Below are 27,052 nucleotides of genomic sequence, written 5' to 3' on the forward strand. Positions count from 1 at the left end.
CCAACCCCTAAAATTTTCTTTTGAGGGGAATAGGGAGAAACTATCGTCCTGTCTCGAGGCCCAATGAAGCCTCAGAATGGCTTCCTCAGAGTTCAGCGATCTACCAAGGTGGGTCCAGCGGCCTACAACAAGCGAAGGGATGGATGGTGCAAAGGGGTACATCTAACTAACCTAGCATTCATTAACCTGAAAATACCCTGGGGCTTTCCAAAAACGCCTGACACTTTTAAACTATCGGTTCTAAAAACCATGATTCCCGTCGCCTGTGTTGGTGTCCATTATAAATTTGGGCCTTGCCCTCAAATTTTCATTCGTGCCCTCGCACAATTTCGTGGCTGGGCAGCGTGGCTCAACTGGCAGGAACTCGAACTCTGCCGAACTCTAATCATGGCACCCCCAGGCCCGCAGGCTGCTCCCGAGCCTAGCTACTCCCTATGAACGTGGGGGGGGGGGTTGCCCTCTCTGGCATTGCCCCCCTTTGATGCCCACGTGGCATGTTGGTGCCCCGGTTCCCTTTCCGAGGGTCACCCGTGCCCACTACACTGCCCCCGTGGCATTCTGGCGCTACGGGTCCCGTTTCCGACGGGTCGCCCGTGCCCACTACACTATCCCAGCCCCTCTTGGGCCCTTGGCCTACTCTGGCCGACTAGTCCGATGCCCGGGGTGCCCCCTGAACAAAACTCCCCTTTCAACAGCCACGTCCCAGCCGGTACATGAACTCCTGCACCCCTCCAAACGGGTTTCGTGCCTTCTCTCGACACCAACAACAAAACACCCTCCTTTTTGTAAATTTGAATAACCCACTAACTAACATTACTCTGACCCCAGGGTCCCTTGGGTGGGAATCACTCCTCCCCCCCAATCAGTCATCGCACCATGCATACCACATACGCTCCACTCACACACTTGGGCCCGCTGTCCCACACTCATTCCTCAAGTACATTTTCCTCTGTTCAATTCACATCACACTCCAATCCTGCCATTCTGCTAACTAAATTCCCATAGCTATCTCGTGCTCCCTCGTCATCCCTTAAAATTCATGTACGTTCCATTTACTCTACGTAGCTAAGCTACGTCCCCACTACACAGTCAGTGTCTGTTACTGTCTCGCAAAATGCAACAAATTCCCATTTCCTAAATCAAAACTGAAATCGCTCTAATTAATCCATTCCATGGACTCCATGAGGAACAACCCATGTCCCCAAGAAGCCGGTCGAACTAACTCTAACCCATCCTCCTAACAAGTTGTCTTCCTGTGCCCCCACACAATTTCGTGGCTGGCTTTTCTCTGTTTTTTTTTTCCATGTGCACCAGCGCGGTAATTCACAACTTGCGCTCTTTTCCGTGACGTCACGGCAGCTGCTCGTTCTTCGCACACCTCGTCCCTTCTCGGATGGTAATATCCGGCACGGATTTCCCTTCTGCCGGATTCCAACCATGCGTGCCGCCACGATGTCAATGCGCATCACAAGCCGGCCTCGCGTTTCGAGGGGTTCCCCACGCGAGCACATGTGCTCTGCCGTCCGTAACCCATACCACGGAATCTCCGATGACGTCACTCGCACCCCAAAACCGCGCGATTTCTCGCGCAAGCCGGGGTATGCGCAGCGCATCGGGGAAACCGCTTCGCACGCTCCACGAACAGAACGTGCGACGCAGGCCACTCGGAGCTTTACACACATGCTCGCCTGGAGAACCCGTCTGATCCAATTTCACATTCGCAGCCGAGCTTTTGTCCGTCCGTGGGGTCGGCTTGTATCCACCGCGTGCGTTTCCGGACCGGATCTCACTTGCGCAGGTGCGCACGTGGCGGCCTCGTGCGAAGCACAGCACGGACCTCACGCGCGCTGCTGTGCGAATCCGGCACAGTCCTCGAAACGGCTACGGCCGCTACACGGCCCTTGTCCCTTGTCTGGCGCCGTCTTCATCGCCATTCAACGCACGCACTCCCGCGTGCCATGACGCTTTCACACCTCACCATGACATGCGGTTGCGTTTTCTCGCATACCAACCGCCATTTCTCTTTCATACTGCGACCTCACACATGTGGTTCCTCTCACACATGGTGCTTCTCCCATACACACCTTTTCACTCATGCTCGCCATTTCACTCATGCTATGTGCGCGTTTCAACACACTCACTGCACTCACACCTTTAAGCACACACACTGGGACAAATCGCGCTGGGGATTCGCGCCACCACAAGGGGTCCCGAGGCCTCCATACCCCCCAAGCTCCGCGTGTACCCTTTCACAGCACTCGCCCGCTCTAACTCGCACGGATTGACAAGACCCACCTGGTCACGATCCGCTTCAAGGGGGCATATTCCCTCCCCTCGTTCCTGAAGAAGGCTATCCTGCTGCTCGCACCGGGTCACGACACATTCCCCGAGCACCCCCTCATTGTCACTCGCTAACTACATGTGTGTGTGTTCGTCTTCAGTTTCGTCCACTTCACCCTCTATCTCCCGTGTCTCTGTTTCCGTGACTATTTGTGTTTCTGTCACCTCTTTTGTTTCCTTCGTCTCCATTATTATTTCTGCCGTCGTTTCTATGGTCATTTCCTCTACCTCCTGCATTCCCGTCTCCTATTTTTTCCATCTTCCTCTCGCGTTCATTAGTTTCTCCCTGGATCTTTGTCTCTGTTTCTTCCTTCGTTTTATTTAATTCATTCTCGACTCTGTCTATCTCCCGCGTCTCTGGCAATACTTCTATTTCCTTCGTCGTCTCCCTTTGTGTCTCTATTAATTCCGTCACCTCGTTCATTAACTCTGTTTCTTCCTATATTTCCTTTGTTATTTCCGTTTCTTCCTGGCTTTTCGTCTCTTTAAATTTTTCGGACGTCGTCATCTCGTGTCTCGTCTTACACATTTCGGTCTCCCCATTAATTACAACCTCGCCCGTCTTTATCGCGGGTCAGACAGCCGTTGCACTCCCTCTCGTTTGTTCGGAGTCTCCACCACGTGGCGCCGCCATTCTGCACTCCATCGTCCGCGCTTCGTCACGCGCAATCACCATTATGCCCGTCTGCAGGCCTTGCCCCATACGCTGCCTTTCACCCCGTTGGGTTCGCATATTGTTTATCATCTCTTGCATCATCCTCATACACATTTCCATCATCCGATCCATGGGCGGATTCACACGTGGGGGGCGTTCGTCTGCCGCCACAGCCACTGCGCCCATTTCGGACTGCATTTATTTGTGGGGAAAGTTCAACCTGCATGGCGGTGCTTTCGTCCTGGGCCATTGATTCGTTTAATTCTAAATCTATTTCTAATCCCTCCTGCCCCCGCTCGCCTTGAGCTGCCATTTTGCGTATCGGTAATTAAAAATTTCAACGCTCGGAATTTTATGGGAACGGAGGGTCACCCAACACACTCTTGATCCAGTTCCTGTTAATTTTGTGTGGAGGGGGATGAATTTGAATCCCACGTCCTGACAACAGTGTTGTGGATTTCCGCCCGTTCGGCGTGCTGACGACCGCCTTAGCCCAATTGCGGCCATGCGCGCCCACCGAATGAGCAATGCAGTCGTAGCTTCCGGATCAGCGCTGAAACCCATCTACGGGTGTTTTTAACACACCATAAACCAGCCAACTCTTCTGTCCAGGGCGACAGGGTCAATCGCCGATTTGTCGATATACCTAACTATTCGCATGGACAGAAAGGCGGGGAGTTTATACCTCAACGGGACCTGCATGAAAACGAGCTGCTTAAGCAGCTTGTTCCGTATGCGATTGCTGAGCGATTATATATCGCCAAGTCCCATTGGACCAGATGTATGTTTTGTCGGCTTATAAACAGCCAGCTAATTATTCCAAACGCTCCATGGCAGTCAATGTGAGGAAGGGATGCAACGAGCAGGTGACATTTAACCAGTGGTTCCCAACCTTTTTTCTGTCATTTCCCCCTGCACCCAATTCAACCATCCAGATTTCCCCCTTCATGTGTATGAGAGAAAGAACAGTTAAAACACACTGAGACTATTTACTAATTTATTTTTCAAATGCACTAACACAGCTAACATTAAATTGTATTGAATAAGAACACAGCATTTTAGTGTGACTTCTGGCATTGTTTGCCGTTCACGAGTCCATCAATGTCTGGGGGAGTTATGGAGAGCGCACAGCGAAGATCCGCCTCCACCTCCAACTTGTTGCGTGCCTTTGTTTTGAGGTGTACCAGTGCCGAAAATCCTGCCTCACACAGGTAGGTGGAAGAAAACTGGACCAATATCCGCAGAGCATTGGTCGCAAGAAGCAGGTAGGTTCCTCGGACTTGGGTCCAAAACTCTTCCAGTTCCATATTCTGGAAGGCATCCTTCGCTGTAGAGTCGTTTTTCAAGTCCAGGAACTCTTCCTGCCATGCTTCTGGCACATCATCAACGTTCCTCTGAAATGGGTCTCTGATAAGCTTGTTCTCGTTGCTCTCCTTTGTGATCCCCGGGAAGTAATACTTGAATTCTTCCTCCAAGCCTTCGAGGTGTTGTTTGATATCCTCAGCTATTGGATCAGGCAGACCATCCTCCATATCCTCCACACATTCGTTCAGAGCGAGGAATGAGGAAAAACTTCCACTCCCCGCTTTTTTCTTCCACAGTTCCAGTTTAGCCACGAAAGCTCTGATCTTGTCCGACTGAAAAAGAATGTTGGTCCCTTTGCCCTGCAGTTTCCTGTTGAGCTCGTTCAATGCACTGAAAATATCAGACAAGTAGGACAGCCGCACACGGAAAAACTCACCCTTCAACGCCTCCAGAAGCATAACATTCTCTTGGGCCCGAAGGAAGGCTACCACCTCATCAAACAATTCCAGGACTCACTGCAACATGTTTCCCTTTGAGAGCCACCTCACCTGAGTATGAAACAGCAACGATTCGTGGTCGGCTTCCATGCCTTGACAGAGCCGACGGAACAGCCGAGTGTTCAGAGCGGAACCCTTGATAAAGTTGACGACTTTGATGACAGTCTCGAGATGCTGCTTGAAGTTCTTGGGGAGAGTTCTCGAAGCAAGCGTCTCTTTGTGGATCAGACAGTGTGTCGATTCCACTGCCGGATTCTTTTGCTTGACGAGCGTGACGAACCCCGATCGAGAGCCAAGCATGGCTGGGGCACCATCCGTGCACACCCCAACCAGAGACTCCCAGCTGATGTTGCTGTCTTCGAAAAGTCATTGATAAGGTCCATCACATCCTGAGCTTTGGTCATGGTCTGGAGAGGTTTGCAGAAGAGGAATTCTTCTGCAATTCCTTTTTCGGTGGTATAACGAGCAAAGACCAACAGCTGGGACAGATTCGCAACATCTGTCGATTCGTCGAGTTGAATCGAAAAAAACTGTGACCCTCGAACCTTCTGAACAACTTGGTTCTTGATGCTCTCAGCCATATCATTGATCCATGACCGAATGGTGTTGTTTGAAAGGGAAATCTGGGTCATCTTGTTGTGGGCAGCCTCACCAAGGACCAACTTCACGCACTGCAGCATACAGGGCTTCACCAATGTTTCACCAATTGTGTGTGGTTTCTTCTCCCTCGCAATCTTGTACGAGACTTCGTATGACGCTTTCACAATAGCGTCCGTTTGCTGACGAAACGTTCCAGTTGAGTCCAGTCTCATCTTCTTCAGATAATTTTGTTTCAGCTTGAAGTATTCACGATCCTTGTTCTGTAGTTCGGGATGGCATCCTTGAAGGTGTTGCTTCATCTGGAATGGCTTCATACTACCATTCCCCAAGGTCTTTGTGCAGATGACACATTGTGGCAGATGTTCCCCGTTATTCACAACGAACGTAAAACCGAAGTCTAGATATGCTTCTGAATATATCCGTTTTTTCGACATGATCACTTGCGGACCTGAAAAGAACAAGAGAGATCATATTAAGACATGTAATAGAAAAGAACAAACTAAAAAAGAAGAAAGAAAATAAAACATAAGAATGAAAGCGGGTAAAGTTCAGGAAACGGGTACTCCTGAGAAGAGAAGAACAGAAGGCTATTGTGGTGTAGTCATGCCCGCGGGAAGGGGCATGATGATGATGCATGATGGGCGTGATGGTTGGAGGAGTGGCCGTGGGGTTCGGCGAGGGATATGAGGTGTGCACGCCGTCTGAGGCGTGGTAGTAATACTGGAGTCGGCCGGCTCGTGAGTGTACCGCGTACGGAATAAAGGAGAGCCGCGGGCACAGTACGCCCTGGCTCGCACTCGTGCAACACAGCCCGGCTCGACTGTTCCTCCGCTTCGTGTCTGCCTGCTAAGCATCTCCCAACCCAGTACAGTACAGTGGCGACGAGGATCGGCGGATCGACGTGTGTAAGGGCGGCAAATGACCCGTGCGGTTCCAGGCTACGGAGCCAAAGGTCTCGCCGGCGCGAACATGGCAAAGGGTCGGTGCATGGCAAACGTACGCGTGCCCGCCTTCGTCGGAATCTACTTCGGCCACGTCGAGTGGGCAACGTTCGTTCATTTGGTTCATTTTCTTGTTCGTTTTGTCGAGGATACGCGTTTCGGCTCGAACGCGGCGTTGGACGTCGCGCAAGCTCTGGAGAATATCCGAGGTCTCGATGGTCGGGACACAGCAGATGGTCTAGGGGTCATCGCGATAGGCCAGGCACGCACGGCCATGCGCACGATCTGCGGCGCGGGTCGTGGGCGAGCGTGGCAATGCAGTCACTCGGACGGCGGTCTGGGCTCTCGAGGTCGTGCGGTGTGTGGGCCGAGGGTCATCGCCCATTGTTACGGTCATAGATGGCGGTGTGCGAGGCGATCCTTCCGTCCCGCGTCGAACCCTGCTTGCGATTGATCCGGAAATGACAAGATCAGTGGCAGGGGGGGGGGAAGTGAGCGAGGCACGGATCGGGTGTCGAGTTGAGTCCACTCGTGCTGGCCGCGCATCGCATTCGGCTGTGCCGTGCAAATTCACGGCAGAGGAGCATCCAGCACGGTTCAGAGATCATTTTATTTCTGGTCTGCGAGCAGCCATTGCCATTGTCTGCGAGCAGCCATTGACCGACATCACATTCGACTCGGCGATCGCGACTGTTTCATCTATCGAGCAGACACCGGTGACCGCGCAAGTCCGCGCGATGGCTCAAGTGTCGCAGGGTGCTCGCACGCCTAGCGGTGCGGGACGAGAGCGCGCACCGCAGCACGAGCGCACCGGGAGCGAAGGGGCACCGCAGCACGAGCGCACCGGGAGCGATGGGGCACCGCAGCAGGACCCCAGTGACCTGGAGATCAGCCTGCAGCCGGGGCATGATGATGCCGGCGAGCCGGAGCAGGAGCCGGGCTCGGCGAGCCGGACCCTTTTGGGTCGGAACGGGTTCCGGTTCGTGCCTCCAGATGTGCCAGTGCTCTCTTCGAGACCTTCGTCGAATACCGAGGGCGAGGCGCTGGCGGCGGGGGCCGCGTCGATGCAGCGGGAGCCACCGTTCGTTGCTGCCTGCGGCGATGAGGTGCGCTCCAGGAGCGGCGAGAGCCATATCAGCTTTCGCGATGAGTTCCCGCGCTTCGTTCGCGATGAGTTCCCGCGCTGTGGCAAGGTTCGTGAGGCAATGCGCATCGGTGTGGTTCAGGCAGCTTCAACAGGTGGCGGTGGGCCCGTGGCGTTAAAGGGAGTCGCGAGTCGCAGCATCAAGTCGACAACCAAGAAGCGGACTCGTGATGTGGGTTGTGGGTTGTTGTTCATGGCATATGTGTTTTTCCTTGCTCTAGTGATGCAGTTTAACGTTGTTGAAATAAATGCCAGCAGTTCTCATGTAAAAGTGGATGTGGCGGAGATCAGTCAATGGGAGTTGGATTATGGTCAATGTGATGTGGGGGCGAATAAAGAAGGTTTGTTAGCCTCCAGTTGCTCCAGGCCGCAGGTAATTGCTTTGTCATGTGCTGGGATTTTATCAAAAAAGCGCGCTGTACGGAAAAATGAATTTACGATGCTTCGAATGTTATTCCTATTGATTTATAACGAGCTTATGGTTGAAGTGGGGTTTAAATGGAATTACTACTGTCTAACTGCCGTGTGGGTCTCGGAGATCGACTCGGGGCCGGGACTCGTGCGCTGGTCGGCGTTACCCCCACCTCTGCTTTCAGCGAGGTCAGACGTGCCTGGCGCCTGGGGCGTGGCTCTCTGGGTGCGCTCAAGGCCGTTTTGGCCATGCGGTGGAATCTTAACTGATTATGGTGCATGAAGGTTGGGGAGTATTTGTTGCTTCCGGCAAAGGGTGTTGTTCAGCGCCCCCACCAAGGTCGGTTGGGTCTGGCGGTGGCGCCGCGGGTTCCAGACAGCGGGGGTCCGGCCTCGAAAGGTTTATCTGTTTCAGGTCTGCCTGGGGGCGGGTTTGCTGAGTCGTGCTGCTGTGCTTCTCCAGTAGCTCGCTTCCACGCATTATATGATGTGATGTGCTATTATACTTTGTTATTTTCATTTTATTTCCATGATTATTATACGAAATCCTTCGTGTTCTGCATGCTTCTTATAATACTGATCATTTAATAATCATACTTTTAGGAGGGAGGAGTGTGGTGTAGTCATGCCCGCGGGAAGGGGCATGATGATGATGCATGATGGGCGTGATGGTTGGAGGAGTGGCCGTGGGGTTCGGCGAGGGATATGAGGTGTGCACGCCGTCTGAGGCGTGGTAGTAATACTGGAGTCGGCCGGCTCGTGAGTGTACCGCGTACGGAATAAAGGAGAGCCGCGGGCACAGTACGCCCTGGCTCGCACTCGTGCAACACAGCCCGGCTCGACTGTTCCTCCGCTTCGTGTCTGCCTGCTAAGCATCTCCCAACCCAGTACAGTACAGCTATTACTGGAAATTATTTTCTAATTATTTTCTGATAATTTCCAGAATTTTAATTCCAGACTAGAATTTCCCCCTGAAACACCCAAATTTCCCCCCTGGGGGAAATTTCCCCCCCGGTTGGGAACCCGTGCATTTAACAATGGGGACATTTATTTCCATACACAGACATGCAATGAATGGGGGGATGGTGAAGAAGACACGAGCAAAAACCTACAGCCGAGTTCTACTGTGACATGTAAAGCAAATACAACACAGGCACTTAACAGTTTCCTACTTATTACACGCACGCACACACACACACACCCAATAAATGGTGGCTGATGCCTTTAATAAGGACTTCAACTTGGAGGGACAGATGAGCTGAAAACCAGAACCTATCTCGAACCTCTCCACCTCGTGTGGTCTTCAAGCTGCTCGGACCCGGGCTCCAGCGAGAGTGAGCTGGATCCAATCGCCGTGAGCCGAGATGCTTCCCGAGCTCCAGCGAATCCTCTCGTGCTTCTGAACACGTGCAGGTCAGACGAGGCGCCGATCCTTCCCGTCGATGCGTCGCTTCCCCGAAGAACCACCTCCAAGATAAGGCCAAGGAGTCTCGCCAAGCCGGGAACCAAGCGGAGAACAAAGAGCTCCACGAACTAAGAAGATCCAGCCGAACCAGACGACGAAGTAGAGCGCAAAACACGCGCGACTCTCGCAACTGATGCTTCTCTCTCGATGAACAACAAACAACAAGCTCGAGCCGAGCAACCAGCTCAACTCTCTTTCGATGAACCAAGCACAAAAAGCAAACCACCTCTCTTCCAAATAAAGCAAAAACCCCAACCCAAGCCATGCAGACCCCGACGGCCGACTACAAGCCAAGCCCGAACCAAAAAGCTCTCTCCCAAGCAGAGGATCTCTTCCTTATCCTCCTCCGCCCCTCCCCCGCTCCCGACGTGACTCATCCCCTCATGCCCGCACAACCGCGAGTGGGAGGGAGTTGTTTACATCATGAATCACGGGACGGGAGGGCTCTTCTTCCTCTTCCCAGAAGTGGGGGAGGGTCGGCTTCCTTTGTGTTGTGATCGCTCCCTAACTATTAAATTGAATTGCAGCGCACTTAATCGATTTCTGCCCATTAAACAATGGAAGGTGAGCTGTCTATGGAACATGCACTTATCGATATAACTGAGCAAAAGGAACCTGAATGTTGTGTGCGATCGAATTCCAAATTCGTAACACTATTATTCTGCAATGTAGAAAATAGCAAAAACACAGAAAAAATCCTTGAATGAGTAGGTGTGTCTGAACTTTTGACTGGTACTGTATGGATGTATGCATGTATGTATATATATATATATATATATATATATATATATATATATATATATATATATATATATATATATATATATATATATATATATATATGTATTGCAACTAATTGGCTTGCTAAGTTTATTCAGAGGGCATCAAGAGTGAAAAAATAACTGTGAATAGTGCCATTTATATTCTACTCGTATTTCAAAGAATATTTCGAATCGACGCACTTCAATAACTTCAATAACTCGAGAACTGCAATACCTCTGTAAATTGTGCCAAGCACCCTGAGTCTCTTCTGATGACTTTCTGGTGCCCCTTGGTGGCAGTTGTGGAAATATATTGAAGTTTTGCCATTCATTTATTTTTGTTCCTGGTAAGGATGAAACTTTGTAAAACACAAAACCTATTTGATCGTGTCCTTTGTGATATTGGTGTTTGGTTTGATTGTATACAATTCATATCACCTTCACTTAAAAGACTTGATTTGAAAGTATTCCTATCTGCAGACTTTTCCTTGCGTGAGTACTTCCTCTGGTGTTTGACTGATTTTTAACCTTTACTTAACAAAGTCTGGTGTCCAATCACCACCAGTTTTCAATTTCAGGCTTATTTCATCGATGTATTGAATGCAGTGAAACATTTCATCATGTGTATGTTTTCAATGCAAGTCCCTTTTGCATTTGCCTTGTCATTGGCTATACTCAAAATATATATTGGTTATGATCTCGTTCTGCAGATGGATGGATCTCATTGTGGGAGCACCACAGGTATTTGATCTTGAGAAGAAAACTGGTGGTGCAGTTTATGTTTACATGAACAAGGATGGCATATTCAACAACGAATATTCTTCACACTTCACTGGACCATCTAACTCAATGTTTGGACTCGCCGTTGCCAACATCGGTGATATCAACCAAGATTCATACACTGGTTTGTACACTTTACATGCTTTCTCTGTTGTTGTGAACTGATTGCTGGACTAATGATTGCAGGCAAGTAGATCAAAAATTCTACCATTTAGGATTAGAATAACATGGTGAGAACTCCATGACTGCTTGTGTCATCACTCCACTAATTATCATGGGTAAGTCCCTGCCCCATTGTAATTCGCTAATACGTTGTACTGTAATGATTAACATATAGTCAAAAGGAATGTGTTCAAGTGAAATTTTTTATACCTCTAAACAGTATTTATTATTTCGTTCAAGGTGAATAGATCACATTTGCAAAATTTCATCACAAAATCCATTTAATGGGATGTCTTTTTCTTACTTGTTCACTAGATTTTGCAGTCGGTGCACCATATGATGGTAAGGGAAAAGTTTACATCTATCGTGGACAGAGAAACGTTGAAGATATTAAAAACGTGCAGGTGAGAAAATTGCCACATTTTATATCATTGTCAATACACCAGGATAGCTGAAATTAATATTCTAATTAGATTTGTTGACTGGTGAAACGTATGATATTTCCAGAGTTAAACTTGTCAAGGTAAATTGCACCCTATCCATGATATTGAGCTGCATCAACCAATCGGTCAGCTTTGTTTAGGTGCTGATGGTCTTCTATTCACGACAGCAATCGTGTATGTGTGTGTTTGTGTGTTTGTGTGTGTTTGTGTGTGTTTGTGTATGTATATGTATTTTATATATATATATATATATATATATATATATATATATATATATATATATATATATATATATATATATATATGTATAATGTGTATATGTATATGTATAATGTGTATATATATATATATATATATATATATATATATATATATATATATATATATATATATATATATATATATATATATATATATATATATATATATATATATATGTATGTACACACACACACACACACACACACACACACACACACACACACACACACACAAATCTAGCATGGGAGGAGCTGATTTATTTATATAATCCTAGCCACCTGGGTTTAATTGATTCGGTGAGAGCTAATTGGTTATTCCCTCCATTCACAGGAGAGAGATGTGAGTGGGTCTTTGTTTTTCATTTACATGTTGACTGCTTTTGACGTTTACATGTGGTACATGCTTGGGAGTTTTGTTGGTATGCGTTTCTGTCTGCACTGTCGCTGATGGTTCGCCAACATGCGATGAAACTGGTCCGGCAGCTGAGGGGGTGTGCAGCATTGGGATTCTCATGTGTGTACTGTTTGTGAATGTCGTTTTGGCTGTGGAGGAACTCTGGGAAGGGTTTGAAATAGCAAAGGGCTTACTTTGGTTGCCTTTCTTTGTTGCTTTATGCAGCTTTTTCAGCAAGCAGAGTGGAGAAGGATTCAATTTATTTATATAATCCTTGCCACCTGGGTTTAATTGATGAGGTGAGAGCTAATTGGTTATTCCCTCCATTCACAGGTGATAGATGTGAGTGGGTCTTTGTTTTCATATGTATGTATATATATATATATATATATACATATATATATATATATATATATATATATATATATATATATATATATGTATGTATATGACTGTTTGCTTGCTTGCTCCATCCCTATTATTGGCAAGAGCATGCAGAAAGCTCCGCCTTGGCAAGAGGGCATGGGGAAAGAGCAAATTTTGGGTAAATGCACATGCACAGTCCAAAGTCCTCCCTTTCTTCAGGAAATTCACATTCTATAGTAATACCCATCTGTAGGGTGGGTAATCAGTTGGTGTGTCAATAAAACGAAATTGTCATAGGATCTAACTTGGCATCCAACCTTGGGGATGTTGTGATTAGCGCATTCACTCTGAGTCTGGGAGGTTGGCGGTTCGAACCCCAGCTGAATCATACCAAAGACTTTAAAAATGTTACTTGCTGCTTCCTTGATGCTCAGCATTTAAAAAGGATAGAGCATATGATACATGATATATAGCACCAACAAACAACCATAGGTTGGGAATAATAGCACAGGCTTTGATGAGTCTTCATGGCTTCCTCCTGTGTCAAAGTTCTTTGTAAGGGAACTCTTATTATAATTATTAATTACTAGTACGGGCCCGTAAAACAAAAAAAACTTTTAAACCATGTGCCAGAAACAACAAACACACAGGCCGTTCCTTCACTCTCGTGTGCCCGTACGTGCATGGCTGTACGTGCGTGGCCGTATGTGCAAAAAAAGAAAAAAGATTTTTAAAACAACCACACAGGTTCCTTCGTTCTCGTAAATGACGACTGGATTGGGGCATTGTGTTTATTTATAAATCCCATGCATTGTTCACTAATACGTTAGCACCGCCTCGTATTGTCTTCATGATGGGTTCTCCAGGTGCTGCTTCTGCCCGTCTTCTGTACAGGGGATAAGAGTCATCAGAGAAGCTTGTCGTTTCTCGTATGGCTTTGGGATAGTCCTTTGTGCATTTCCAGTCTGCCATGCATGGGCTCCAGATGTTCCATTCCCCACATGGGCCGTGAATCATGTGTGATGTCACGATACGGTGTAGTTCAGGATGTATGCGTTTGTCAGGAATCTCAGCAGAGACCACGCGATTGACATCTGCTGGTGTTCTGGGCTTGTCGCGAGGTACCACGGTCAGGAGCATGTGTATATGGGGAAGGTGACGCTTTTGTGTTTCCTTCACCATCACATAAGCGTCCACATGCCCCAAGATGTCATGCTTGAGGAGGTCTGCGAGGAGTGCTTCCACCTTCATATGGAACACCCAGGCGATGATATCAGGTCTTTCATTGGCTGACTCATCCTCAAAAAGCGATTCTTTAATTTCTGGCCACTTTGGGTTGCAGGTGAATGTTAGGAAAAAGTCAGGTTTTCCCTTGACTCGGACCAAAGCCATTGCATCATGAAACATTGCATCAAATCTCACACTCTCACTATGTCTCTTCGAAAGGACCGTTTACAAAACCCCCCCATCCACTTTCTCAACAATCCTCTGGAAGAAGTCTTTTCTTTCAAGCTTCTGGGTCTCACTATCTGCCATGACCTTTCCTGGGAAAGTCACATTTCCAACCTTGCCTCAAAAGCCAGTCGCCGACTGGGAATCCTCCGTCGTGCAAAGTCCTTCCTCGGCCCTCTTGAGCTCCTGACCACTTACAAAGCTTTTGTCCGTAGCCTGATGGAGTACTGCTCTCCCCTCTGGGCTGGTGCTCCTGCCTCCCACCTTTCTCGACTTCACGCTGTCGAAACCAGGGCTTTTAAGATCATTGGCATCTCCCGCAATGAAGCTGAGTCTTTGGGCCTCTCACTCAATCACCGCAGGTTGGTCGGTGGTCTTTCTGTCTTCTACCGACTCCTCTCCAGCCTTGCCCCCCTGCTCTCTCTGCGATTTGTCCCAACCACATTTGCACAGGGCGCTCAAGGTCCGCCAACAACCCCCTTCTGGTAAAACTACCAAAATCACGAATCACTGCTCATCTTCACTCTTTCATTCCTCTTTTTTCCCGCCTTTGGAATAAACTTCCTCACTCTATTCTTTCCCATTCTTCCCTTCAGGCTTTCAAAACAGCTGTTCACCACCACCTCTTATCTTCCCCCATCCAAATCCTCGATCTTTTCTACCCCGATAATCCACCCAAGCCCACTTCCTTCAATTCTCCTGCTTTCCTTCCTGAAAGTCCCTTTAATGTCCATCTTCCCCTCGCCATGTTCCCCGTCCCATCCCCATCCCTCTCCCTTCCACAGTTCACCTGTGTCTGTTCCCCAATGTTTTGTCCCTTCCACTCCCGCCCCTCTTGTCTCATGCCTCCTTGCTGTGAGTTGTGTGTTAGCTCTCATACGAGCCTCGACCAAGGTATAAAAAAAAAAAAAAAAAAAAAAAAAAAAAAAACTCTTTGGCATACCAACGTGGCGACCCATAAATTGACGGCGGTAGAATGATGAGGCGTCCAGGTAGCACCTCAGCATCATTGTTCAACGCATCAACAATGATCTTATCCTTTTCTGCCTTAATTGACTTCTGGTTGCAGCGAATCCAATTGAGACGGTGTGACTCAATTTTTGCCATCATGTCACAAACATACTGCTGTGTCAACTTTCCACCACGAAGCAGTAGATTGAAGTGATGAGTAGGCTCACATACTTGAAGATGGTAACGGTAGAAAGATGTTGGTGTTATCCCTGCCAACTCAGTGTGGTACCCCTGGGAGCCGCAGGGTAGCAGAAGTATGTATGATAGAGGGTCATACGCTGGATGCATGGCATCTATTGTCTGTAAACCTCCTCCTCTGAGGTGAACACTGACTGCCAGCCTTCCAAACTGCTCTGTTGTCATTGCCCCTGGAGCAATGACAGCCACATCACTGTCTGGTGAAGGGAGGTTGACGGTACCATGATGAAAGTCCCGGCGCCGTGTGCGACCTGTTAGCACAATTTTCAGTTCATTGGCGCTGTCATTATGAACCACATACTCAATGGCTGATTTGATTTGAATTTGAATTGAATTGATTTTATTTGAATCGTCCGTTTCAGCTGCACGATGCCTTGTCACGCGCGTAGCGTCGCGTGTCAAGCGACCAGCTCGTGCTTCGTCCGATTCCATTGTGCGTGCATGACGCGCAGTAGCGTTCCTTCGCTCTCGTAAACGATGACTGGATTGTGGCATTGTTTCAATTAGATCGGACCAACCATATCATAAATGGCCAGGATATCAAATCAATTGAATTAAATTGATTGAATCAAATCAACTGAATCAATTGAATCAAATCAAACGATATCAAACCCCCTTCAAACTGGCGACCTGAGGCACATGCTCTGATGAAGAACGATATCAAACCTTGAAAAGGCACATACTCAGGTCCCAGAGTCAATTGTGACATCATAACAAAGGAAAAAAAAAAAGAGGAAGCATTGTGACGTCGTTCATGACGTCATAGCACCGTGTCCTGTCTGGTTGACAGACAATATATAGGTCGTTATTGGTTGACAGACATTGGTCATTGTATCACGTTATTTTTTTATTATTGCCAATTATTGTGCTATTATTTTTATTATTATTATGCTGTTATCATTATTCTGAGAAAAAATGGCATGATAAGGTGATAAGGTGGAATGACACTTCAGCTGCCATATATACACTAAGAAAAAAAAAAGAGGAAGTATTGTGACGTCATTCGTGACGTCATAGCACCGGGTCCTGTCTGGTTGACAGACAATATTTAGGTCGTTATTGGTTGACAGACATTGGTCATTGTATCACATTATTCTTTTTATTACTGCCAATTATTGTGCTATTATTATTATGATTATTAATATGCTGTTATCATTATTCTGAGAAAAAAATGGCATGATAAGGTGAGAAGGTGGAGCGACACTTCAGCTGCGATATATACACCTTTCCAACACTGAAAAAGGCAATAAAATGGCCGTAACTTGGGAACCGCTCATCCGATTGACATCAAACCTCGAAAAGACACATCTGCGGGGCCCCGACAATATTCCTGGCAAGTTTCAATCAGATCGGACTGGCGGTCGTCGAGAAATGGCGGTCGCAGACAAACAAACAGACAGACACACACAGAGATTGCTGGAATTATAGATAGACAAGTGCGGGCCCATAGGGGTGGGCCCGTAGGTGCGTGCCAGTATGCGCAGCTTCGTGCCTGCAGTATCAGGTCCCCAGCATCAATTGTGACGTCATATCAAATGAAGAAGAAGAATTGTGACACCCCCTCTCTCTCGCCCCTCTCTCCCCCCTTCTCTTCCTCCCCTCTCTTGCTCCCCTCTTCCCCCTCTCTCCCCCTCCTCTCTCCCTCCCCTCTCTTGCCCTCCCCTCTCTTGCCCCCCTCTCTCCCCCCTCTCTTGCCCCTCTCTCCCCTCTCCTCTCTCCCTTCTCTTGCCCCTCTCTCACCATCCTCTCACTCTTCTCTCTCCCCCTCCTCTGTCCCCCCTCCTCTCTCCCCCTCCTCTCTCCCTCCCCTCTCTCGCCCTTCGCTCTCCCCCTCCTCTCTCCCTTCTGTTGCCCCCCTCTCACCCCTTTCTCACCCTTCTCTCTCCCCCTCCTCTCTCCCCTCTCTTGCCCCCCTTTCACCCCCTCTCTCACCCTTCTCTCTCCCCCTTCCTCTCGCCCTTCTCTCTCCCCCTCCTCTCTCCCTCCCCTCTCTTCTCACCCTCTCTCCCTCTCCTCTGTCCCCTCCTCTCTCCCTCCCCTCTCTTGCTCCTCACCCCTCTCGCTCCTCCTCTCTCGTCCCTCTCTCTGTAAATGTATTCACAAATGTCTGCCAAGCACAATGATTAATTCCAACCTTGGGAAAAAACAGCTTTCAAACAGTTGGGAAACAGCTGTTTAGCTCGGGAAAATTCAAACCTTGGGATTAATGAATGAGTTTGGCACATAGCCAGGTATGGCACATACCCAGAGAAAGGCACATACACAGGTCCCCAGTGTCGATTGTGACTTCATACCAAACAAAGAAGAATTGTGACGTCAATCCTTCAAAATTTTTTTAAGTAATTAAATAAACATTAATTGTGACGTCATTCGTGATGTCATAGCACCGTGTCCTGTCATTGGTTCACAGATACATGGCCGTAACTTGGGAACCGCTCGTCCGATCGATATCAAACCTCGAAAAGGCACATCCGCGGGTCCAAGGCAATATTCCTGGCAAGTTTCGATCTGATCGGACCGGTGATCGTCCGGTTATTAATAATTTGGGAAAAATTGGCATGATAAGGTAAGAAGGTGGAACGACACCTTCAGCTGCCATATATACACCTTTTCAACACTGAAAAAGCAGTAAAATGGCCGTAACTTGGGAACCGCTCGTCCGATCGACATCAAACCTCGAAAAGGCACATCTGCGGGTCCCCAGAAATATTCCTGGCAAGTTTCAATTGGATCTGACCGACGGTCATCGAGAAACGGCGGTCGCAGACAGACAAACAGACAGACACACACACACAGAGATTGCTGGAATTATAGATAGATTATTAATTATACCATTGAAAATGATCTGCATGGAGCCCCGGAATGAATAGAATACTTGGAACGATCATGTGAGTCTTGCTCCTCATCTGAGCAAGTCACCTTTCTCTCAGTATCGTTGACCGCTTACGACATGATCATCAAAAATTACGCATGATTACACATTTTAAATAATGACACCAGATGATTTTCTGATCACAACGACTTCAGGAGAAACATTGATCAATTACATGAACTTTTTTTTATCAAATACGAAATCAAAGATCATCAAAGTGAAATATCCTACATATATTTTGGAGGTAGAGTTTATCAACTACTCTTCAACTCCTTATCCCAAATATATAAAGGCTTAGTTTGCTGTCTGATGTCATCAGCACAAATATCCATGACAACCTTCTTTAAAAATTTGAGCTACATCCTACATTCGATGGAATTGAACTTACACTACTGATTTTCCATTTTCCACTGACAATGATTGACAGATAGAATATCACAATTATATATTGTACACAGATCATTGCTTCATGCGTGCATCTTTGCCCTTGCCAGAGGAGAGGGTGTTGTGTTTGAGTTCGTTAGTGTATTTTTTCTTTGTTTGTCTGTCTGTTTGCATATAATGTGCAAACGTAGGCCACCGTCCTGTGGTAGCCAGTGTTACACATTATCCTTTTCAACCGAGTACCTCGATAATATATATACAACTAGAAGGGCACTCAGTGGAGCGCATACCTCCGTCACGTAATGCCTGATCCACGAGAATATATCTGGCCCAATACATTTTTGAAATATCATGCAAAATATCGTTTTGGACCCGATCTCTCAATGGTGAAGAATCACTTGCAAATTAAATAATTCTCGTATTCAGATCTGGGTTCGGATCTTAAGCAAAATCGAATCAATTCTTGCGGTTACACACTGAACCTGTCCACCAAGTTTCATCAGAATCCGTCCACAACCTTTTGAGATATCGTGCTGTGCATCGATTTTGGCCCGATCTCTCAATGGTGAAGAATCACTTAAAAAATTCTCGGAGTCGGATCCGGATCCGGATCTTCACCAAAATCGAGAGAGTTCGTCCTTGTCATTCACCAAAACTGCCCACCAAATTTCATCCAGATCCGTCCAAATCTTTTTGAGATATCCTGTACACACAGACAGACAGACAGACAAACAGACAAACAGACAAACAAACAGACAAGCCGGTAGGCGACGATGGATTCGCTAGGATCGAAGCGCTGGATACGATGCTTTTCTTTCTGACCGATCCACCGACGAAGATTCATTGCCAAGACGTATTGGTTCACATACAATTGTTCCTCTGCCTGGCAAGATTTTTCCTGTTGCGTATTTTGCCAACTGGCACTCCTCATAAAAAATAACGGTAAATAGACACCCTATTTTTGAAGGACTACCATTTGAAAAATAATCGGTTTGCTGGTTTGTGCTGTGGAGCCTCGCGTTGCAGACACACACACACACACACACACACACACACACACACACACACACACACACACACACACACACACACACACACACACACACACACACACACACACACACACACACACACACGGAAAACCCGACAAATAAGGGATATCTAGCATATATAGCGAATCCAACAGAGAAGGGTGAAAACATAACTTTCTTCACCGTCGGTGGTGGAGAAAATTAGAATGTGAATACATCTATAAAGTATGTACAACTAGAATGTGAGTACGTCTATAAAGTATGTACAATTAGAATGTGAGTAAGTCTATAAAGTATGAACAATTAGAATGTGAGTATGTCTGTAAAGTATGTACAATTAGAATGTGAGTACGTCTAAAAAGTATGTACAATTAGCATGTGAGTACGTCTCTCAAGTTTGTACAATTAGAATGTGAGTACGTCTATAAAGTATGTACAATTAGAATGTGAGTACATCTATAAAGTATGTACAATTAGAATGTGAGTATGTATATAAAGTGTGGATAATTAGAATGTGAGTCTGTCTATAAAGTATGTACAATCAGAATGTGAGCACGTTTATAAAGTATGTACAATTAGAATGTGAGTATGTCTATAAAGTATGTACAATCAGAATGTGAGCACGTTTATAAAGTATGTACAATTAGAATGTGAGTAAGTCCATAAAGTAAGGACAATTAGAATGTGAGTACGTCTATAAAGTATGTACAATTAGAATGTGAGTACATCGACAAAGTGTGTACAATTAGAATGTGAGTACGTCTATAAGGTATGTACAATTAGAATGTGAGTACTTCTTTCAAGTATGTACAATGAGAATGTGAGTACGTCTATAAAGTATGTACAATTAGAATGTGAGTACGTCTATAAAGTATGTACAATTAGAATGTGAGTACATCTATAAAGTATGTACAATGAGAATGTGAGTACGTCTATAAAGTATGTACAATTAGAATGTGAGTACGTCTATAAAGTGTGTCCTATTAGAATGTGAGTACATCTATAAAGTATATACAATTAGAATGCGAGTTCATCTGTTAAAGTATGTACAATTAGAATGTGAGTACATCGATTAAAGTATGTGCAATTAGAATGTGAGTACGTCTATAAAGTATGTACAATTACAATGTGAGTACATCTATAAAGTATGTACAATTAGAATGTCAGTACCTCTTTCAATATGTAGAATTAGAATGTGAGTTCCTCTTTCAATATGGACAATTGGAATGTGAGTATGTCTATAAAGTATGTACAATTAGAATGTGAGTACGTTCATAAAGTCTGTACAATTAGAATGTGAGCACCTCTTTCAATATGTACAATTAGAATGCCGGCACATCTCTGAAGTATGTACTTTTCGAATGTGAGTATGTCTCTAAAGGATGGACTATTAACAATGTGAGTACATTTCTAAAGTACTTGTATTAAGAACATGAGAATATCTACAAAGTGCTTATTTTAAAAAAAAATAGGACCACTGGACTCGTAGCTTATCTGGGCCCTGTCCTAATGTTGTAACCCAAATTTGGTCGCATTCTGACTGGTGTGTCTGGAGAAGAGGATTTTTGAAGCAATTTATGTGACCGCCATTTTGACACACTTCCAGTCATGTGATCAGCATGATCTCTGCAATTTATCATCACTACCCTGTCCTAATGTTGTAACCCAAATTTGGTAGCATTATGACTGGTGGGTCTCGAGAAGAAGAGTTTTGAAGGAATTTACCAAATACGCTATTTTGACCTACTTAAATCATGTGCCCGGAACGAGCTTTGCAATCCCTGTTACTAGTCAGGAGCAGAACCTTGCCAACAAATTTCAGCTGGATCGGCCCAGCGGTTTGGCCGGAGAAGTCGAAATAGGAGACGGACGGATGGACGGTGCACGATGACAATTCCTCATCTGAAATTCCAATTCCAGATAAGCGGAAAATAGTCTACATCAGTAAAATACATACATACGTACGTTTATAATACACATACGATTGGAATGTGAATATATACAATAAAACCGAAAAGGTCCGTTTGTCTGCTGTATGAACATAAAACTACGTTGTCAATGCATCGACGACACACCACCCAAGCACAAATACACCACACAAAACCACACAAACACCACACAAAATAAGTCCTGGTGAGGGTCTGCAATATCTTATTGCTCTTTCTAGTTTGTTCTGAAAATATCTACTGATGTATAAACAGCCTGATCTCAGATCATCAAATCAGTTTTAGACACATCATTATAACCTGGACAGTGGACATGCTGATTCTACTCTCACAAAATGGATGGAAGCTTGCAATCTCAGACATGAGATCAGGGCCATCTCTCTGGACATATCTTGAGCATGTGATACAATCTGGCACAAAACCTTTATCTCCAAACACTCTGCTTATGGCATCCATGGCCACCTCCTCTCATGGATCACTGGCTTCCTCCACTCCTGCATTCACCATGTCGCTCTTAATGGGATCCTCTCATCTCCTCTCCTTGTCAAGGTTGGAATGCCCCAAAGAAGTGTGGTGTGCCCAGTCTTATTCCTCATCTTCATCAATGACCTTTCTGATTTCCTGGAAAATCTTGTCTATCTCTTTGCTGATGATTCCACCCTCTGCCATATCATTTCTCATCTGTCAAACAGGCAGGCAACAGCCTCTTCCCTCTCTGCAGAACTTTATAGAATGAGGAGCTGATCCAACAATTAGAATATGACTTTCAACACGGACAAATCCCACACACTCAACTATCTATTGGAAAGGACTGTCTGGCAAACCCTCCTACCTACTTCCTAAATGAGAGGGTTCTAAGAACACCTTACCCTGTGCAGTCTTGAGGATAAAGGACATTGGCAGGTTCTTGTCAACTCTCTTTTCAACACTTCAAGACAGCTAAGGGATGATCACAGCTGTCTTGAAATGGTGAACAGCTGTTTTGAAGCCCTGGAGGGAAGAATGGGATTGAACAGACTGGGAAAATTGGTTCCACAGGTGAGAGAAAAGAGGAACAAATGAGTGGAGGTGAACAGTGAGCCTGGATTTTGGGAGTTTAACGAGAAGAGGCTTACTGGCAGAACATGTGCCACATGTAGAAACCTGGAAGGGAGAGAGTCATGAGAGGGCAGAGCGCACAAGACCAAAAAAAGAAGTGGTAGAATACAGAGGTCACCAACCCCTCTGCAATGTAAAAGTGACACGCCAAGATACTGAGCTTCGACACTGGAGATCCCAATGATTTTGAGAACCTTGTTTTTCACAGCATCAAGAGAGGCAATGTGTAAGGCAGTGGTACCAGCTCAAAAGGAGAGTGCAGTACTCCATTAAGCTGTGAATGAAGGCCTGGTAGGTTGTCAAAAGTTCAGATTGGCCAAGGAAAGACCTTGCACAACAAAAGATGCCCAGTCGACGTCTGGCTCTGGAGGCCATCTTAGAAATATGGTCTGCTCAAGAAGGATCATGGCTGATGGTGAGGCCCAAAAGTTTGAATGACAACCTCTTCAAGTGGCTCGTTACCCCACACACAGAGCGCAAGGTGAGGTTAGAGCAATTGGTTCACTCTGTCTGTCTAACATACGTCAGTTAATGATTGGGGAACTACTTTATTTTAAATTATTTGAAACTATTTGATTTGAAAAATAAATTGAAATACAAGGCAAGAGTTGGAAAGACCCTGCCCATGTCCTTTTTCCTCAAGACTGCACAGGGTAAAGTGTTCTATGAACTCTCTAGTTTAGGAAGTAGATGGGAGAGTTTGCCAGACGGTCCTTTCTAATTGGCAGTTAAGTGTGTGGGATTTTTCGTGGTTGAAAGTGATATTCCAATTGTTAGACCTGCTCCTGATTCTATAAAGTTATTTAGAGAGGGAAGAGGCTGTTGCCTGTCTGTTTGACAGATGAGAAATGATATGGTCAGAGAGTGGAATCATCAGCAAAGAGGTAGACAGGATTTTTCAGGAAATCAGAAAGATCATTGTTGAAGATGAGGAATAAGACTGGTCCAAAGCCCCTGCCTTGGGGCATTCCATCCCATATCCATACTCATGATCTCTTCTACCCCAAAGGGCCCCACTTCCAAGCACTCATTTTTTCTCGTTTATCGTTATCCCTCACCTCTTTTTTGTTTGTTAGTTGTCCGTTGATTTGTTCCTTCTCTATTTCATGGCTGCTTTTCCTACTTCCTCTTCTTGATGTGTTTCATTCAGCATGTGTGTTGCTTGTTCATCCTTATGTGTCATTATATCCCTTCCCTTGACCTCTCTCATTCTCCCTTGTGCTCTGCTATTGGTGTCCCCCCTTTCCATTTTGTTCCCTTTCATTCAGCTCTACCTCTTCCAGGAGTCTCAATCGTGTTATCCAAAAAATAAAGTGTTAATGCCGATATGGTGTATGTCATTAGGAATTTATTTGTGGTTTCAATTAAAGGTAAAGTCATTAGAAAGTATATATATATATATATATATATATATATATATATATATATATATATATATATATATATATATGTATATATATTGTAGTTCATGAACAAGTGTTGTGATGGAAGACTGTATAAGAAATTTGTTTTACCATGCTGTCATAACTTTGATGTTGACATGAAAGAATACACAGCAAACTGAAACAATGTGTATTTTTTCCTGGCAGGTCATTGATGGTGAAGACATCATGGGCATGGACGGTTTTGGTGTTTCTCTGGCAGGCAAATGGGATATAGATGGCAACAACTACCCAGACATTGCTGTGGGTTCCCTGAATGACAGGGTTGCTATCATCAGGTGAAGAGAGAAAGAGAGAATGATGAGTGACATTTGGGCTAATGGGAAAGGACGTGACCAATGCATATTTATATTCATTATGTATACTAGTACGGGCCCGTAGGGGCGGGCCCGTAGGTGAGTGCCAGTATGTGCAGCCCTCTCTCGCCCCCCCTCTCTCGTCCCCCTCTCACCCCCCTCTCTCGCCGCCCCTCTCTCACCCCCCTCTCTCACCCCCCTCTCTCACCCCCCTCTCGCCCCCTCTCTCTCCCCCTCTCGCTCCCCCCTCTCTCATCCCCTCTCTCATCCCCCTCTCTCTCCCCCTCTCTGGCCCCCCTCTCTCACCCCCTCCCTTCCCCCTAGTCTCGCCCTTCCTCTCTCTCCCCCTGTCTTGCCCCCTCTCTCCCCCCTCTCTCCCCCTCTCTCCCCCTCTCTCCCCTCTCTCATCCCCTAGTCTCGCCCCCTCTCTCGCCCCCTCTCTCGCCCCCACTCTCATCCCCCTCTCTCGCCCCCACTCTCATCCCCCCACTCTCATCCCCCTCTCTCACCCCTCTCTCTCACCCCTCTCTCTACCCCTCTCTTGCCCCCCTCTCTTTCCCCCCTAGTCTCGTCCTTCCTCTCTCGCCCCCACTCTTATCCCCCCCCCTCTCCCGTCCCCCTCTCTCGCAGATATTGGACGACAGATAAATGGCCATAACTTGTGAACTGCTCGTCCGATTAATATCAAACCTCGAAAAGGCACATCCATGGGTCCCCAGCAATATTCCTGGGAAGTTTCAATCAGATCGGACTGTCAATCATGCAAAAAATAAATAAATAAATAAATAAACAAGCAGTCATAGACTGGTACTTACGAAATCGTCAACTTGACCTCTGACTTTGTCTAATAAAAGCTGTCTCTGGAGAAGGTAGCGACGCAAACCAGAAGTTTCTACCATGATTCTGTACCAAACCATCAAAAATTGAATTTTTGACCCCACTGTGACCTTGACCTTTGACCGATTTTGACCAAAATCTAATCAGCACTAGTCATCACCCTCCTGAATCACGTGGTGTAATTTGACATTGATAGATTCTTCCGTTCTCGAGTTATCGTGCCTACAAAAAAAAACAAACAAACAAGCAGTCAGAGACTGGTACTTACGAAATCCTCAACTTGACCTCTGACCTTGTCTAATAAAAGCTGTCTCTTGAGAAGGTAGCGACACAAACCAGAAGTTTCTACCATGATTCTGTACCAAACCATCAAAAATCGAATGTTTGGATGTTTGACCTCACTGTGACCTTGACCTTTGACCGATTTTGACCAAAATCTAATCAGCGCTAGCCACCACCCTCCTGAATCACATGGTGTAATTTGACATTGGAAGCTTCTTCCGTTCTCGAGTTATCATTTTTTTGGATGTTTGACCTCACTGTGACCTTGACCTTTGACCGATTTTGATTAAAATCTAATCAGCACTAGCCATCAGCCTCCTGAATCACCTGGTGTAATTTGACATTGGTAGCTTCTTCCGTTCTCGAGTTATCTGTACCAAACCATCAAAAATTGAATATTTGACCTCACCGTGACCTTGACCTTTGACCGATTTTGACCAAAATCTAAGCAGCACAAGCCACTACCCTCCTGAATCAAGTGGTGTAATTTGACATTGGTAGCTTCTTCCGTTCTCGAGTTATCGTGCCTACAAACAAACAAACAAACAAACAAACAAACAAACAAACAAACGGAAGGCATCAATATACTTACGAAATCTTTAGATTTCGTAAGTAACAAACAAGCAGTCATGGACTGGTACTTACGAAATCGTCAACTTGACCTCTGACCTTGTCTAATAAAAGCTGTCTCTTGAGAAGGTAGCAACACAAACCAGAAGTTTCTATGATGATTCTGTACCAAACCATCAAAAATCGAATGTTTTGGATGTTTGACCTCACTGTGACCTTGACCCTTGACCGATTTTTACCAAAATCTAATCAGCACTAGCCATCAGCCTCCTGAATCACGTGGTGTAATTTTACATTGGTCGCTTCTTCCGTTCTCGAGTTATCTGCACCAAACCATCAAAAATCGAATATTTGACCTCACCTTGACCTTTGACCGATTTTGACCAAAATCGAATCAGCGCTAGCCACCACCCTCCTGAATCACGTGGTGTAATTTGACATTGGAACCTTCTTCCGTTCTCGAGTTATCTGTACCAAACCATCAAAAATCGAATATTTGACCTCACCGTGACCTTGACCTTTGACCGATTTTGACCAAAATTTAATCAGCACTAGCCATCAGCCTCCTGAATCACGTGGTGTAATTTGACATTGGTAGCTTCTTCCGTTCTCGAGTTATCGTGCAAACAAACAAACAAACAAACAATCAAACAAACAAACAGAAACGGAAGGCATCAATATACTTACGAAATCTAGTAAAAAACATTAATTGTGACGTGATTCGTGACGTCATAGCACTGTGTCTTGTCATTGTTCGACAGATAAATGGCCGTAACTTGGGAACCGCTTGTCCGATGAATATCAAACCTTGAAAAGGAACATCAGCGGGTCCCCAGCAATATTCCTGGCAAGTTTCAATCAGATCGGACCGTCAACCATGCAAAAATAAATAAATAAATAAATAAATAAATAAACATTTATTATGACGTCATTCGTGACATCACAGCACCGTGTCTTGTCATTGGTCGACAAATAAATTGGTCGACAACCACTCGTCCGATCGACATCAAACCTCGAAGGCACATCTGCGTGGCCCCGGCAATATTCCTGCCAAGTTTCAATCAGATCGGACCGGCGGTCGTCGAGAAACGGCGGTCACAGACACACAC

General features: G+C 45.9%; 1 protein-coding gene and 1 long non-coding RNA gene across 3 annotated transcripts in view; one reads left to right on the forward strand and one right to left on the reverse strand.

The window, feature by feature from the left end:
* The window catches only part of LOC147030894 (integrin alpha-6-like), a 190,073-nt gene that overhangs the window by 83,817 nt on the left and 79,204 nt on the right, over window positions 1–27,052 (forward strand). The window contains exons 6-8 of the mRNA XM_085875451.1: window positions 10,830–11,023; window positions 11,377–11,465; window positions 24,106–24,236. Coding sequence (XP_085731577.1) covers window positions 10,830–11,023; window positions 11,377–11,465; window positions 24,106–24,236 — 414 coding nt within the window. The remainder of the gene's footprint in view (window positions 1–10,829; window positions 11,024–11,376; window positions 11,466–24,105; window positions 24,237–27,052) is intronic.
* Window positions 1–27,052, reverse strand: part of LOC147030895 (uncharacterized) — a 186,191-nt gene that overhangs the window by 31,315 nt on the left and 127,824 nt on the right. The gene's annotated exons all lie outside the window — the stretch shown is intronic.

This window comes from Eptatretus burgeri, chromosome 3 (genome assembly GCF_056783735.1).
Source record: "Eptatretus burgeri isolate ZD-2024b chromosome 3, Ebu_testis_v1, whole genome shotgun sequence".
Taxonomy (NCBI): domain Eukaryota; kingdom Metazoa; phylum Chordata; class Myxini; order Myxiniformes; family Myxinidae; genus Eptatretus; species Eptatretus burgeri.